Source organism: Plecotus auritus, assembly GCF_963455305.1.
Source record: "Plecotus auritus genome assembly, chromosome: 2".
Classification (NCBI taxonomy): Eukaryota; Metazoa; Chordata; class Mammalia; order Chiroptera; family Vespertilionidae; genus Plecotus; species Plecotus auritus.
Window position 1 is genome coordinate 10792633 of NC_137771.1, and position 17780 is coordinate 10810412.

At 54.7% G+C, this 17780-nt stretch overlaps 1 protein-coding gene across 1 annotated transcript in view; it reads left to right on the plus strand.

Moving 5' to 3' along the window:
- Window positions 1-17780, plus strand: part of IGSF21 (immunoglobin superfamily member 21) — a 209911-nt gene that overhangs the window by 169828 nt on the left and 22303 nt on the right. Inside the window, exon 4 of the mRNA XM_080654871.1 lies at window positions 10440-10558. Coding sequence (XP_080510997.1) covers window positions 10440-10558 — 119 coding nt within the window. The remainder of the gene's footprint in view (window positions 1-10439; window positions 10559-17780) is intronic.

Sequence of the window (17780 nt, forward strand, 5' to 3'; positions counted from 1 at the left end):
GAGAGGGCCCAGCTATTGATCATGGCAACGGCATGAATGAATCTCCCAGTAATGATAAGTGAACGAAACCAAACGAAAGAGTACCCATTCTATGAGTCATTGATAGGAAATCCTAGGACACGTGATCTACAGGGGGTGGGGGTAGGAGGGATTATAAAAGGACCCAGGGAAACTCTGGGGAGGTGATGTGTTCATTATCTTGACTGCGGCAGTGGTTGCAATGGTGTACACATACGTCGAAACTCTACAGATGTGTAAACTTTATGCACAACTTGTTGTTTGTCAGTCATACCTCAAGGAAGCAATAAGCACATTTTTTCAAAGGCAGGGATGCCAGGAGATGAGTAGTGTACGGGCAAACCAACCTGACACATTGCACTACCCCTAAGACGGGCAGGATGAGAGTGGTGTTTCTTCTGACCTTGAATCTGCGGCCACTGAATTCATGTCCGGCCAACGTCCTCTTGCTCTTTAAAAGTATTGCCCTGTCTTCTTCCCTGCTGTATACTCAATACCCCAAACAGCGCCTGATACATAGTAGGGACTGAATCATTTGTTTTGAATTTTTAATCCATTAACAGTGTTGGAAGACGAAACTGACAATGCCTATAGCACGCCTGCTCTGTTCTAAGTGCATTTACATATGTTCCTCACGTTAAGCTTCAGTTCCCAGCAAAGTCACCGGCTGGTCCTTGATTCCCCAACAGCACAAGATGAGTAACTCACAGATCCACCCCTGTGTCCTCACAGCACCCCCTCTGCACCCAAGCCCTCGATCTGGATCCACGAGAATTGAGGACTCTTCCCCGTGGAAAGACAGAGCTGGGAAAGGAACGCTGACCCAAGGCTGTTAAGTCATGTGGGTTTGGAGAATGTGAGCATGACTTGCTCAGCCAACCCGAGTCATCAGAACAAAGGGGCCCACTGGACGGACACAGAGGAAGGGAATTTTCTATATAATAAAAGGCTAATATGCCAATCAACCGAACCGCGGAACGACCAGTCGCTATGATGCACACTGACCACCAGGGGGCAGATGCTCAATGCAGGAGCTGCCCCCAGGTGGTCAGTGCTCTCCCACAGGTGGAGCGCCGCTCAGTCAGAAGCCAGGCTCACAGCTGGCAAGCGCAGCGTTGGAGGCACGAGCCTCTCCCAAATCCGCAGCAGTCGGACATCCCCCGAGGGCTCCCAGACTGCGAGAGGGTGCAGGCTGGACTGAGGGACCCCCCGGGCCTCTAGTAGGAACATAAAAGCCCATCCTGTTTCTCCCAGCGGGAGGAAGCAGATGGCTCTCCTTACCTGGAGGGGTGGTGAGGCTCAGAATAGAAATGCGCTCAAGAGCAGTGGAGGTCAACTCTGGAACCAGAGTGCTCGAATGAATGGCTGGTACAGGAGGGTGGCAGGTACAGGAGGGTGGCAGGTACAGCAGGGTGGCAGGTACAGGAGGGTGGCAGGTACATACAGGAGGGTGGCAGGTACAGGAGGGTGGCAGGTACAGGAGGGTGGCAGGTACAGGAGGGTGGCAGGTACATACAGGAGGATGGCAGGTACATACAGGAGGGTGGCAGGTACAGGAGGGTGGCAGGTACAGGAGGGTGGCAGGTACATACAGGAGGATGGCAGGTACATACAGGAGGGTGGCAGGTACATACAGGAGGGTGGCAGGTACATACAGGAGGATGGCAGGTACATACAGGAGGGTGGCAGGTACAGGAGGGTGGCAGGTACATACAGGAGGATGGCAGGTACATACAGGAGGGTGGCAGGTACAGGAGGGTGGCAGGTACATACAGGAGGATGGCAGGTACATACAGGAGGGTGGCAGGTACAGGAGGGTGGCAGGTACATACAGGAGGATGGCAGGTACATACAGGAGGGTGGCAGGTACAGGAGGGTGGCAGGTACAGGAGGATGGCAGGTACAGGAGGGTGGCAGGTACATACAGGAGGATGGCAGGTACATACAGGAGGATGGCAGGTACATACAGGAGGGTGGCAGGTACAGGAGGGTGGCAGGTATAGGAGGGTGGCAGGTACAGGAGGGTGGCAGGTACATACAGGAGGATGGCAGGTACATACAGGAGGGTGGCAGGTACAGGAGGGTGGCAGGTATAGGAGGGTGGCAGGTACAGGAGGGTGGCAGGTACAGGAGGGTGGCAGGTACATACAGGAGGATGGCAGGTACATACAGGAGGATGGCAGGTACAGGAGGGTGGCAGGTACAGGAGGGTGGCAGGTACATACAGGAGGATGGCAGGTACAGGAGGGTGGCAGGTACAGGAGGGTGGCAGGTACAGGAGGGTGGCAGGTACAGGAGGGTGGCAGGTACAGGAGGGTGGCAGGTACATACAGGAGGATGGCAGGTACATACAGGAGGGTGGCAGGTACAGGAGGGTGGCAGGTACATACAGGAGGATGGCAGGTACATACAGGAGGGTGGCAGGTACAGGAGGGTGGCAGGTACATACAGGAGGATGGCAGGTACATACAGGAGGGTGGCAGGTACAGGAGGATGGCAGGTACATACAGGAGGGTGGCAGGTACAGGAGGGTGGCAGGTACAGGAGGGTGGCAGGTACAGGAGGGTGGCAGGTACATACAGGAGGATGGCAGGTACATACAGGAGGGTGGCAGGTACAGGAGGGTGGCAGGTACATACAGGAGGATGGCAGGTACATACAGGAGGGTGGCAGGTACAGGAGGATGGCAGGTACATACAGGAGGATGGCAGGTACATACAGGAGGATGGCAGGTACATACAGGAGGATGGCAGGTACAGGAGGGTGGCAGGTACATACAGGAGGATGGCAGGTACATACAGGAGGGTGGCAGGTACAGGAGGGTGGCAGGTACATACAGGAGGATGGCAGGTACATACAGGAGGATGGCAGGTACAGGAGGGTGGCAGGTACATACAAGAGGGTGGCAGGTACATACAGGAGGGTGGCAGGTACAAGAGGGTGGCAGGTACAGGAGGGTGGCAGGTACAGGAGGGTGGCAGGTACAGGAGGGTGGCAGGTACATACAGGAGGATGGCAGGTACATACAGGAGGGTGGCAGGTACAGGATGGTGGCAGGTACAGGAGGGTGGCAGTTACAGGAGGGTGGCAGGTACATACAGGAGGATGGCAGGTACAGGAGGGTGGCAGGTACATACAGGAGGATGGCAGGTACAGGAGGGTGGCAGGTACATACAGGAGGGTGGCAGGTACAGGAGGGTGGCAGGTACAGGAGGGTGGCAGGTACAGGATGGTGGCAGGTACAGGAGGGTGGCAGGTACAGGAGGGTGGCAGGTGCATACAGGAGGGTGGCAGGTATAGGAGGGTGGCAGGTACATACAAGAGGGTGGCAGGTACAGGAGGGTGGCAGGTACAGGAGGGTGGCAGGTACATACAGGAGGGTGGCAGGTATATACAGGAGGGTGGCAGGTATATACAGGAGGGTGGCAGGTACAGGAGGGTGGCAGGTACATACAGGAGGGTGGCAGGTATATACAGGAGGGTGGCAGGTACAGGAGGGTGGCAGGTACAGGAGGGTGGCAGGTATATACAGGAGGGTGGCAGGTATATACAGGAGGGTGGCAGGTACAGGAGGGTGGCAGGTACAGGAGGATGGCAGGTACAGGAGGGTGGCAGGTATAGGAGGGTGGCAGATACAGGAGGGTGGCAGGTACAGGAGGGTGGCAGGTACAGGAGGATGGCAGGTACAGGAGGGTGGCAGGTACATACAGGAGGGTGGCAGGTATATACAGGAGGGTGGCAGGTACATACAGGAGGGTGGCAGGTACATACAGGAGCGTGGCAGGTACAGGAGGGTGGCAGGTACATACAGGAGGTGGCAGGTACAGGAGGGTGGCAGGTACAGGAGGATGGCAGGTACAGGAGGGTGGCAGGTACAGGAGGGTGGCAGGTACATACAGGAGGGTGGCAGGTACAGGAGGATGGCAGGTACAGGAGGGTGGCAGGTACAGGAGGGTGGCTGGTACATACAGGAGGGTGGCAGGTACAGGAGGGTGGCAGGTACAGGAGGGTGGCAGGTACATACAGGAGGGTGGCAGGTACATACAGGAGGGTGGCAGGAGCAGCGTGGGAGAGGGGCTCCGAAGACAGTGTGTGGGTCTGGCCTCCACCGGGCTTGGTTTTAAGCAATGGCACCACCTACTCACTCTGTGACCTCAGTCATGTTACCTGTTCTGGGTGCCTCAGTTTCCTCATCCATACAATAAGCATAATAATATTATTATCGCTACAGAATGCCTATTAGAGCATAACTTATATACCGTGTCATAGAATAGGGTGGTGTCAAGGATCCAGTGAGATAGGGTAACATGCTTGCTATACAAAGCCTCTCATTATAAATATCAGCATTCCCCCAAAAGCTGTCATCCCACAAGGTGAGTATACCCGTTTATCAGATAGAGAAAGCAAAGCTCAGAGAAACCAAAGGACTTCATCCAACCACACACAGCTGGTTGGGCCCAGGGCCCAGGTGCCTAACAGCATAACCAGGCTTAGGCTGCTCCCACTGCCCTCATTCACTCAGTGGGTATGCCCGAGCACCTACCAGGTGACCAGGCTCACAGACAAGGGGCTCGTATGCTTCCCTAGGAGGAGAGACAGATGGGTTAACAATGCAGTGAGATGCAGCCTGGGGAGGTGGAGAGGAACTCTCTTTGCACAGGGGTGGGCAATCAGGGCAGCCTGCCTGGCAGAGGTGGCATCTGAATGTAGAGCTTACAGACCGCTTATGTGATTCCATTGACTCTCATGCCACACCAGCTCTGAGCTAAGTCCTTGAATCATTCCATAGAATCTTCTCAACTGTCGGATGGGGTGGGATCACAGATAGGCTTTGAAAGATGGCTAGAGGCATGCCATGTAGACAGCAAGGAAAAGTGGTCCAAGCAGAGGTAACAGCCTGGGCAAAGGCATGGAGGCAGGAATCAAATCCTCAGTAGCTATGCATCCACCTCCACCAAGGCTCAGCATGGGGCATGGCACCCAGTAGGTATACATGCTTGTGCCAAAGGTGGGCAGCCCACAGCCCTGACCCCAGGCCTGGCAGAAGCCCCCGTGACCAGCCCTGGCATGGCCTCAGCTGAGCCACAGGGGCCACGAAGAGAGCCAGTGGGGTCCCCGCTATCTCTGAGCCCAGCTTTTCAAAACCACAATTACTCGCCCTTCAGAGCCGCTGTCAGTGTTGGTAAACTCCAGCCACTAACCTGCATTACACTGATCTCGCCAGAAACATTTGCCGTTATTAATAGTTTATTGATCGCAGCCCATTGCTGATGAGAGTAGGCCTCCTCCCCAGCCCCCTCGGGGCCCTGCTATCTGTGAAGGCCTTCTATTCCGCATGCAGATCAATGCCACTCAAGTCTGGGGAAAAGGGGTCTCTGGGCTGCTTAATCCACTTTGGAAGGATAACGCTGAAGGCACAAGCTCAGATGAGGCACCGAGGCGGATTGATCCAAATCAAAGCTGTGGCTTGGCGGCGCCTGGATCTGAAGATAAGAACTAGAATCTGCCTGGGGTGGGGAGGGGCTGGGCCTGGTTTCTGCACAGGGGGAGGCAGGGTTCTCCATGCTCACACTACAGCCACCACCCACCCATGTAACAAATATGGATCGAGGACCTACCATGATGGTGAGCACTGTGCAAGGCCTGGATACACTGGTAAACCAGATGGATGCAGACCCTGCCTTCATGGAGCTTACTGAGCATGGCCAGGAGGGGAGGACATTCGAGAGTCACAACATACCCGGTTAAGTTACAATTTAGACAAATACTACTAAGGAGAGGTATGGGGAGACCTGCTGTATCAGTTAGCTATTGCTGCATAACAAGCGGTCCCAAACTTGGATGGTTTAAAGTGACAACCATGTATTATTGCTCACGAGGCTAGGGCTTGGCTAGGCACATTCCTGAATGTGGCCTTAACTGGAAGGGCTGGGTCAATGAGGCCTCTCTCCATGTGCCCTCATCTTCCTTCAGAGGCTTGTTCTCGGGGCAGAGAAAGGGAGAAAGTGGGGGGGGGGTGTTCTTTTGAGACTTAGGCTTAGATTTTGCATGTCATCATTTTCACCACATATTGTTGGTCAAAACAAGTTGCAGGGCCACGCAGGGGAAAGAGACTCCACCCCTAGACAAGGGGAACTGCAACGGCACATGGCAAGAGGCAGGGATAAGGGAGGCTGCCCATCCTGGCCATCGATGCCATCAGTCAGCCGCACCCTCCCCGTCCAGGAGGTCACTAAGAACTGGCTGCTGCTTTGTAACTTGAAGGCTGTGCCAGGAGAAGAAAATGCCATCTTCTCAGGAAAAGAGAATGTTGTCAGCAAACGTGCTGAATCAAAAAGGGAACGTGGCTAAAGTCACCTGTGAGTGTCACCTCTGAGGGACCCTGATGGGATTCTGGGGCAGAAAAAGGAGAAGCTGGTGGCATCCGGGTAAAATCTGGAGTTGAGTTAGCAGTGACATGTCAGCGTGGGTCTCCTACTCTGACGATGGCACCGTGCTCGTGTGAGGTGCCAACAGCGGGAGAAATTGGCGAGGGTGTGGGGAGCTCTCTAGTTTCTGTGCAGTTTTTCTGTAACCCTAAGATAATTCTGAAATAAAAAGTGTACGTTTTAGAAAAGGAACTTGGCACCCAGGAGTGATGGAAAGAAACCCCTGTAGCTGACGAAGGGGAGGCTGAGGTGTGGCCGGAGACCGCGTGTGCAGCCCTTCTTGGCCAAGATCAGGATCCTGGTCTTCATCCTGGAGCAGAGAGAAGCCTTTGCAGGGCGATGGGTAGGGCAGCACCATGAATGCCATTTGCATTTGAGACACTTGGGGTGCTGCCTGGAGAACAGATCAGGAGGGAGAGGGGCAGGGGCAGAAAGCCGGTATCTGCCCACCTCCCTGTCCCGGTGAGCAGCGGCGTGAAGTGCAGGTGGGGGGAAGTGGAGAGCTCAGGATCTGTTTAGGAGGCAGAACCCGAGGGTGTGGTCCCTGACTGTACCTGGGGAGAGAGAAATGAGAGAGATGAAGGATGGAGCCCAGGGTGAGACTTGGATCATTTGTGGGGCTAGGGAAACCAGGAGAGCGACCATCTGAGGCGGGAGAGCATCTGTGTGAGATGCTGCCTTCCTCATACAGCACCCCCCAGGTGTCCCCTGAGCTGTCTTCTATACCATCTGCGTCATGTCATCCATACGTGTCACTCAAACATATTGCTTATGTTACTGTCGCCTGAGCATGTCATCAGTGTAGCGATTGCCTAAACATGTCACCTGTGTCGCTAGCACATAAACACATCTGCGTAGATCACCTATGTGGCGGCTACCTGAACAGTCCCCCCGGCGTGTCGACCATGTCATTACCATCTGATTACATCATCTGGGTGGCTTCCAGCCACACGGGTCCTCCGAGCCGGTGTCTTTGCAGAGCAGGCACCGGAGCATGTCACCTGCACACCTGTCACCCACACAGTCACTTGGGCAGGTAGCCTCGATCCCTGACACCTATGAGTGTCGCCTAAACATGTCACTTGAGGTGACTGTCACTGTCAACAGTGCCCCTGTGGGGAGGCCATTTTTTTTTCTGGTCTAGCTGAGTTACAAACAAAGAAAACACTTCCCGGAGGGGAGAGAGCTCCCCGCTGTTTCTGAGAGCCCGGCAGGAGGGAGAGGGAGGCAGCAGCCCCCACAAAGTTTCCCTGATGAAAAGCTCCCAGTTCTTTAAGTCTTTCATGACAGTCGGTGGACCAGATGTCAACCTCTGTATATTCTATGTAAATGAAGGTGTTTGTTTATGCTAATGCGGGCTGGGTGGTGGGAGGAAGGGGAGCTACAGAGGGGCTGGATCCGCTCAATGAGACAGCAGCCATGGCAATCCAGGCTGGGGCCCAGGTGTGGGGTGGCGAGGGGGAGGGAGGGGAGACAGTGAATCACAGGAAGTGGAGCTGGAAGACAAAAACAGGGGATACAGCAGAAGCAAGAGGAGGAAGGCGTAAATCTGAGGTCAGATTGCTCAGCAGAAGCAGATGGGGGAGAGAGAGAGAGGCTTAGCGGAACCGTGGAAAATGTGTCCGCGACGGGTGGGAGCGAAGAACTGGACTGAGGAGCCTCCCTTCTCAGGGTGGCAGGGCTGGGATGGACACCCCGAGCCTGTGCTCTTAGCCACTGCCCTCCCCACGCCCTCCCCAGAGGGTGTCTCCCTCAGGACTGTGGGGCCAGTTTGGTGGGAAGGGCGCCGCGCTCCGCTCCGCATTTACTAGGCGTTTGTAAGTATGAGCTTCTCCCCCCACTTTCCTGCTGCAGCATGAGCACCTCTAAGAGCCAATCACGTGACCCCACTTCTAAGCTGTGGCCAGCATAGACTCCCTTTTGGCTGCGTGACTGGACCCAGATAAGGTTGGAATTGGCTGGAGGACACGCAGATTTCCTGATGCAGCCGCTGCGTGGCCTCTAACTGCAGGTCAAGCTCTCAGGGCATCTCAGGATGAAGGATGGTGGGGGACCGTGCCTCTCCACTCAATGCCACTTTCATGCCTAACAGAGGTCTGGCCGGACTGCGTCTAGTTTAATCCTCACTGAGGTCCTGGGGAGTATCAGCCCCATCCTTTAGATAAAAGAACGGAGGCTCAGCGAGAGATGGCAGGACTCACATAAGGTCGCAGGGGCAGGAATTGAACTTGGCTCTCTGGAACCTGTGGAGTGGGGAAAGAGCTGCCCTGTCAGCATTTTCCATAGGGAGAAAGAACCACGTAGCAACCCATTCTTAGCATGGTCTGACCTGCACACCCTGAGGAAGGATCTAGAATCAGGGGTCCTCAAACCACGACCCGCAGGCCACATGCGGCCCGCCGAGGACATTTATCTGGCCCGCCGGGTACCGCTGCCTATCCTGCTTAGCAGCCGACTCGTCCCGGGCCTGCAGTGCACATAGGAATTTGTTCAATTTTTTTTAAAAAAAACTATAGTCCGGCCCTCCAACGGTCTGAGGGACAGTGAACTGGCCCCCTGTTTAAAAAGTTTGAGGACCCCTGATCTAGATTCTAGAACAAGGATCATCAAACTACAGCCTGTGGGCCAAATCCAGCTGTTATTGTTTTTTAACAGCCTGTGAACTAGAATGTATTTTACTTTTTTTTTTTTTCCAATGATGGGAAATAGTAAAAACGGAAGATTTCAGGGCACAAGAAAGTATTTGAAATTCAAATGGCAATGGGAATAAATAAAGTTTTATTGGAACACAGCCACACTGATTTGCCCAGGCCCTGTCTGTAGCTGCTTTTACTCTACACCAGTGGTTCTCAACCTTTTTAATGCCGCGACCCTTTCATACAGTCCCTCATGTTGTGGTGACCCCCAACCATAAAATTATTTTCGTTGCTACTTCATAACTGTAATTTTGCTACTGTTAATGAATCGTAATGTAAATATCTGTGTTTTCCGATGGTCTTAGGCTCTACCACAGTGGTTCTCAACCCACAGGTCGTGACCCACAGGTTGAGAACCGCAAGCAGGGTCGCCTAAGACCATTGGAAAACACAGATATTTACATTACAATTCATAACAGTAGCAAAATTACAGTTATGAAGTAGCAACGAAAATAATTTTATGGTTGGGGGTCACCACAACATGAGGGACTGTATTAAAGGGTCAGGGCATTAGAAAGGTTGAGAACTACTGCCACGGACAGAGACTGTAAAAGCAACAAAGCCTAAAATATTTACTCTCGGGACTGTTAGAGGAGTAAGGTTTGAATGGGTCTCTCCTGTCCCCATGGGTCACCTCCTCCGAGAGGCCCTCCTGACGACCTGGGGCAGAAGCCGCTGCTCCCTCTGTGCTCAATAGGCCCACCCTTTCCCATGTGATTGGGAGCGATGATCAGCTGCCCTGCCTCCTTGTCCACGGGGGCGGGGGCTCCTTGAAGACAAGAATTTTACTGCGTTTCTTCTCCAATCCCCAGATCTGGGCATAAAGTGGCAGTAAGGCAGCGTTCAGATTCCCACCTTAGCTCGTATTAGCCACTGTGTCCCTTTTAGAGCCTCAGTTTCCACGTTTATGAAATGGGAATGACGATCCGTGCATGCAGGGCGGCCACGGAGGGGATGCGCTCGGTCACAGTTCTGAGCCTGTGCCACACACCAGGTGCCTCCGGGCCCATGGCATCCCCAGGCCCCCTCGGGGTGGGCACCACTTCTGTCCAGTTCATGAAGCCAAAAGGAGCACAGATTTAATTCGGCTGAACACAGCCTCACCCCTGCCCTCTGAAGCACTGAGCACAGGCCGCATACAGTCGGCGTTCCATAAATGTGGCTCGTCCTCTCAGCCCAGCAGGCGTGCGCTTGATCCAGGAGCGTTTGCTCAGCAAAGGCTGAACAATGGGGCTTGGGGGTGGTGCCTTTCAGCCCCGGATCACGGGCCCTCACCCTGCTGCTCTGCCTCCCCCAGGCTCCCCGAGGTCCGCGTCTCGGACAATGGTCCCTACGAGTGCCACGTGGGCATCTACGACCGCGCCACGAGAGAGAAGGTGGTCCTGGCATCGGGCAACATCTTCCTCAACGTCATGGGTGAGTGCAGGGCCTTGGCCCCGGCATCCCAGTGAAGAGCTGTGTGTATGTGCACACACATGTGTACGTGTATGTGCACACACATGTGTACATGTGTGTGCATGTGAGTGCCTGGGTGTGCGCGCTCACGTGCATGTGCACCGAGGGGCTGTCCCGGGCACCACCTGCTAAAATGCCTGTTGTGCTGGCAGCGGGCCCTCTCCTTTCCCACCCTCAACCTTGAGGTGTGACCGGTGTGTCCTTGCCACTGAGGATTTCCTCTCTGGACCCCCTTCTTCTACCAGCCCAGGTCCTCACGGGCCGGGCACCTTGGAGGGGCTCTGACACGTTGATGGGCACAAATGAGGAAGTGAGGGAGTAGTCAGCCTCCCACAGGTCAGCGGGCTGTCGCAGACTCTGGGTCTCAGTTGTCCCTCCTGTTAGATGGGGCGGGATGCAGGACGAATGGATCCTCATGGACCACGCAGACTCAGGCTCTGTAAGCCAGTGAGAACTCAGGGAGGGAGGGACAGGGCACTGTGGGAGCAGCTGCGAGCTGAAGCCGAGAGCCATGTTCATAGAAACACCCGTGGGGAAGTGCAGTGGATGGCGCTCCTCAGGGAGGACAACCCAGGAGCCTCCGGGGGGTCTGAGACATCGGCCCAGCGGGACGCACACCTGCTGCAGAAAGAATGATTCTGACCCGGCCGCATGCCCCTCCCTGGACCTCCCGATCCTTTGCGCATTAAGGAACCAAGTAGAAAGCACATTGGACTGGATGTCGGGGCTCCTGGGTTCTGGGGCTGGCTCTGTGCCTCCATTTCTAATCTGCAAAGTGGGGATGCTAATGCTCAGGCCTGTCTCTGGCTGCCTGTGTCCACCCCCCTCCCCTAATTTCCCCATTTGTAAAAACAAGGGCCTTGCTCCCAGTGGTGGCCGAAGCCCCTTCAGCACAGATGTACGTGCCAGGAACATGCTCGGATCCTGCCTCCAGAACTCTAGGGCCGGACGTGGTCTCAGCTCCAGGCTCCAGTGTTCCCCCATTTTCTTATCAAATGGTATTTATCAGGGAAACAAAGCTTGCGGGATGTGGCAATCAATGGAAGCATAAAGGCACCATGGAAAGCCGCAGCTTCTGGGGAAATTGAAAACCTCCAAAGGCCAGACCTCCAGGAGGACATTGATTCCCATGGAGGCTGCATGTGGAGCGCTCTGGCCTCCAGCAAGGCAGGAGGAGGCACAGCCTCCTGGCTCAGCACTGGCTGGGAGGGGGAGGGAGAGGAAGGGGAGGGCTGGGGGAGAGGGGAGGGCTGGGGGGAGGGGAGGGCTGGGGGGGAGGGGAGGGCTGGCGGGGGAGGGGGTGCAGCATGAGGAAGTTTCTGTACAGTACGTCCCGTAATTCAGCGGCCACGCCAGCTGCCAGGCAGGCACTGTACTGTGCCCACTGCGCAGACCCGGGCTCAGAGAACGGAGGGGCTTGGCCAAGGGTGGGAGGGTTAACTGAGATAATCCACAGAACAGAATGCTCTGAGCTCAGGCCAATTTCCAGCGCCCAGTAAATAGTGTCTCTTGCAGTCTCAGCCAATCATAATCATGTCAGCAAAAAGCAGGCACAATTAGGAGAAAAGTTGTGCCTCCCTCTCCTCCACCTCCATGGCTCCTTTAAATATATGTCAAGGCAGGTTTCAGACATTAAAATCTCCTCATTGTTGTGGCCTGTCTGTGACATTGCATCACACACACACACACACACACACACACACACACACACACACGCACACACAGACCCTGCCTCCTAGCCAGTGGGGTCTCCTTTGTGCCCCAGGGGATGCTAAGGACCATAGCAGCCAACAGTGGTGCAAGATGGCCCCGCCCCTGGCTAATTTGGGGGTCAAAGGGAAGCTCCCCAGGACAGTGGGGAGACAGGGAGCCGGGCACAGCCCAGGGCCCCACGTGCATCATCAGCTCCGAGCGGTTCTGCTGCAGAGCCCGACTTCCCAGTCTGCCCTCGCCGAGTGTGCATCCAGCATATTCTAACACGCTGTTTCCAGAGGCCTCTGGGTAGAGATCAAAATTTGAGAGAGGCTGTAATTTCACGCCTGTAACAGCCCCGCTATGTGGTGGGGAAAGACATTTGGGAGCCCCGTGGGGGACACCGAGGGTTGGTGCCGCACGCCGTCATTAAAATGTTTTTATCCGAACTGCAGATAAATTGTAAGCCAATTTCAAAGCTGCATGCTGGGCCCCGGGAACGCATTACACACAGTCACAGGAGCATGGCCAAGGCTCTTCTTGGGGTGCAGGGTGTGCAGGAGAGCATGTTCAGGATGCGATGTTACAATCAATTAAATGTGGCGAGGCCCAGACACCCCCACCCCGTGCCACCAGAAGACCGAAGCACAGGGCTTCTCGGCCACCGTCGCCAGGCAGAGCTGTCACCACCGAGGGGGCTCTTCCAACCCACAGCTAACAATCAAGGCCACGTTCCGCCCAACGTGGTCTGTGTGCCCAGCACTGGGTGCTGAATGTCAACCCGCAGTTAACCTTGTGACCCCCACGAAAGCCCTCCGAGGCAGGCCTGGTCACCCCCATTTTACAGATGAGGGAGCAGAGGCTCTGAGAGTTCCAGGGACTCACCCACGTGAGGGACAGTCCCACCAGGTCTGATGACATCAGAGCAACTCTGAACTCCCAAGGGAAACATCCCTACCTTTAGTCACTCAAATGCCAGAAAGCGATGGGCAGTGGGAGGTGGGGTGCAGAGTGCAGAGAGAGGGGACCTCATCTCGGTAAGACCGAGGCCTTCCTAGGAGCACTTGGCTTTCCAAAACTCAGATCGTTGGGTGGGGGTCCTTTTCCATCGGGGCCTGTAGGAGTCTGGGAGGACAGAGAGCTGCGCCCTAGTCCCCATGGGTGTGCCCCTTCTCCCATCCTCTGCGACCCGGGGCCCCTCTCTACTCCAAACCTCTGAAAGGAGCACTGGACTTGGAGTCCAGCAGCTCTGAGTCCAAATCCAGGTAGGTTTCCCCTTGTGACAAGGATGGTCTGGTATTGAACTTCCTTTCTAGGAACGATGGTATCAGAATGTCTTTCCTGTGAAAACATACTAGAATAGGCCCCTCTGAACGCGGTTACATCTGCAAAGACCCTAGTTCCAAGTCAGCTCCCGCCGACAGGCACTGGGGGTTAGGGCTTCAACAAATCTTTTCTGGGGGAAACAATTCAGCCAACACCAGTAACTGGGCCAGGAGGGAGCCGAGCAGGAGTCGCCACTATCTGATTCTGAATCCCACACTCTCTGCTCCCAGCCACAGGGGTCGCCCTCCACTGAGCATTTACTAATATGCCAGGCACTGTGCTAAGCTCCTCATCAGTTAACTTAATGAGCCGGCACAGCAGCTCCATTAGGCGGGCACACCATTCCCTCTTTGCCAGATAAGGAAGCCCAGAGATGCTACCGCCTGCCTAGGCCACCCCGGTGGTGCCGGTGGCGGAGCAGGGGTAGTGCCTCCACCACAGGTCACCTCTCTGCTCTACCGGAAGTCGCAAAGGATCGATAGGCTTTAGTAAAATGTCCCATCTCAGGATTCCTGCCTCTCTTCTGCAGGCTTCCAAGTGAGGTTGGCAGATGAAGGTAGAATTTTGGAAGCTGAGGCTGCAATGGCACCAAAGCACACCATATGCTTTCCAGACCTGGGGCCAGGGGACACAGCACCCACCCCGGGAAACAGTTGTTAATGAACTCTGCACAGCTGGGGTTTTTCCAGTGTATTTTACCGGATTTTTTCTTTTTATTGATTTCAGAAAGGAAGGGAGAGAAAGAGATAGAAACCTCTATACTAATAAAAGGGTAATATGCTAATTAGACCGAGAAACCTTCTGGACGTCCTTCCGGACAAAGCCATGGTGGCAGGGCCAAGGCAGAGGCGGTTAGGGGCAAGCAGGACAGCAGTGTGGGCAGTTGGGGGTGATCAGGCCAGTAGGGGGGGCAGTTGCGGGCAAGCAGGCCGGCGGGGGTGCCAGTTGGGGGAGAGAAGGCCAGCAGGCAGAGTGATTAGGGGTGATCAGGCAGGCAGGCAGGTGAGCGGTTAGGAGCCAGCGGTTGCGGATTGCGAGAGGGATATCTGACTGCCAGTTTAGACCCAATCCCACAGGCAGTCGGACATCCCCTGAGGGGTCCCAGATTGGAGAGGGTGCAGGCCGAGCTGAGGACACCACCCCCCTACCCCCGCACAAATTTCGTGTACCGGGTCACTAGTCAATGATAAGAGAGAATCATTGATCGGTTGCCTCCTGCACGCCCCTATTGGGGATTGAGCCTGCAACCCAGGCATGTGCCCTTGACTGGAATCGAACCCAGGACCCTTCAGTCCACAGGCTGACACTATCCATTGAGCCAAACCAGCTAGGGCATTTTTTTTTTACTGGATTTTTATTAAGTACATCTGGTGCTTCCCCCGCCCCCCATGTTTTCTTTTTTAAATAAATTGTTTTATTGAGATAGAATTCACATACTCCAATCATTTAGAGTGTACAATCCAGTGGTTTTTAGCATATTCAGAGTTGTGCGATCATGTTTAGAAGATTTTCGTTGCCGCAAAAGAATCCCTGTACCCATTAGCCATTGCCCTCCATCCCATATCCCCTCCCCCAGTCTTAGGCAAACGCTAACCTACTCTCTGCCTCTGTGGATTTGCCTGGACATTTCATGTTAATGGGGTTATGCAATGTGTGCTTTTTTGTGACTTCCATCACTTAGTATAATGTCCTCGAGGTGCGTCCATACTGGAGCGTGTATCAGACTTCATTCCTGTCTGAGGCTGAGTAATAGTCTACATATGTCAGACGACCTTTTATTTATCCATTCACCAACCGATGGCCAGGGGGTTGTTTCCATGTTGGAGCTATTGTGAATAGCTGTGCTATGAGCATTCATGTTCAAGATTTTGCGTCAACATATATTTTTAATTTCCTTGCAAAGTGGTATTTTGATTTGCATTTCCCCGATGGCTAATGATGTTGAGCAACTTTTCATGTGCTTCTTGGCCATTTGGATATCTGCTTTGGAGAAATATCTCCGGATCGTTTGCTCATTTTCGGTTCAGTTATTTGTCTTTTTATCATTAAGCTGCGAGAGTTTTTTATTCCGGATATAAGCGCCTCGTCAGATATATAATTTGCATATATTTCACCCCATCTCGAGTTAGCCTCTCACTTTCTTGATGGTGTCCTTTAGAGAGAAAGCGGTTTTCACTTTGATGAAGTCCAGTTTATGTATTTCTTCTTTGGTTGCTTGTGCGTTTGACGGTCTAAGGAGGCTTGGCTCCTGGTTTGCTGCCAGCGGTTTTTGTAGTCTGCGCTCTCGCGTTCAGGTGGGTGGCCTACCTCGAGACTGTTTCTGTGCGTGGCTGAGAGGAGCCCGCCTCCGTGGTCTGCAGGTGGACAGCCGATTGTCCCAGCACCAGTTCGGGAACAGGCTCTTGGTTCCCTGTAGAAATGTCTTGGCATCCTTGCTGAGATGCAATGGACTGTGAATGTGAGGGTTTATTTCCGGACTCTCTGTTCTATTCCCTTGGTCTGTATGTTCATCTTTATGCACTTCTGCTGCTTTCTAAAACCATCTGGCCTCCTCCAGTCTGGCCCGGTCGCTCCCCTGCTGTGTGCCTGTGGCCGAGGAGTCCCCCTGCAGCAGTCCCTCCAGCCCCCCCATTGCAAGAAGCTCGCCCTGGGGCTGGTGAGCGCTCCTAAAGGGAGACTACAGGCTGCGGAGAGGGGGGAGGGGGGTTGGGCAGGCTGAGCCCACTTTCATGAGGCCAGGCCAAAACCTAGGATTTCCAGAGACCTGGAGCTCTGCTTTCTAGGACCAGAATCTTGATTTCGAGTTTCTGGACTCCCAGCCCAGTGCTCCTCTCTAGAAAAAGGAGCACGTTCCCAGAACCAATGAATGGAGGGTTGAGGACCTCTCTTGACTGGGGAAGCCGAGATGTCTATGGCTCCTCGTGGGATGGGGAGATCTGCGGGCTGACGGTAGACCCTGTGCCCTCCAAGGCCTGGTGGTGCTCTCACAGGCCTAAGCGAAGCGGAAGAGACACAACTCTGAGTCTCTGAAGGGTGCCGGTGGGAAAGGGGGCTTCCATTTGCAGGCCGCCCTTCCAAGGAGCCTCTCTGGGTCCCTGGAGGGAGGCGGCTTAAATGAGAATCCCTGGGGGTCTGCAGGCAGGGTCGCTGGGAGGCAAGATTGAGAGCCACCACCAGCCGTCTTCAGAGCCCAGGACGCCTGCTGGGTGGGAAATGATCAGCTCCCTCCCCTGTCTGGGAGCCTGAGCATTTGAGCCTCCTGCTAGGCTCCAACTAATTACGTGAACTGGCCCCAGGCGACTGTAGTGTAGTGGCCACAGGCTCCAGAGAGCCTGTCAGGAGGAGGAATGGGCAGGTTAGGATCCAGGAGCCCAGGGCACTGAGGAGCAGAGGGTGCCACCCCAGGACCCCCTGGGTCCTGAGAATCAGGCCCCCTTACCTCACCCCACCCCCAGCAACAGGCTGGGCAGGCCCTCCTTCACGCTCTCTTCCCTCCTCGCCCTCCTTCCCACCCACCCTGGGTGCTGGCAGCAGGTGCCCCGGCTCTCCCACGCTGGAAGGCGGGCTGTAGTGGCCACGTGAAGAATTGTCCCTCTACCCAGGACGGTTGACTGGACACAGCACTTCCTTGGAGAGTTGAGGAGTGTTCAGGGTCTGAACCTTTGCATTCAGCCATGAATTTTAAACCCCGTTTGCAACGACTAGTAATAAAAGTGGCAAATGTTTATTGCACATTGACTCTCCACCAGGCACAGTTCTATTTTGCACCTGTCAACACATTTAATTGTCATAACAGCCCTCTAAGGTAGGGCCTGCTGCTACCCTCCCTGTTTACAAGTGTGAAAACAGGGATGTTAAGAAATGTGCCCAAGGGCACAGGCCCAGTGAGGATAGGGTCAGGGTTCCAACCCAGGCAGGGCGGCTCCCGAGCCTCTGGACCTGACCATTGCGCACACTGGCAGGTTGTGTAAGCCCCTTGAGCCTCAGTTTCTCTATTTGCTAAGTGGCGGGTGGGGGGTAGAGTCAACCCTCCCCTGTTGGGGCATGACAGGTGAAGGCCTGTGTCCCCAGCTCTCCGTGAGCTCACGAAAAGGGTAGCTGTTCTTCCTTCCCGCCCCTTCTGCTCTGACCTTCACCCTGCCAAGGCCGGCCAGCCTCAGAATGG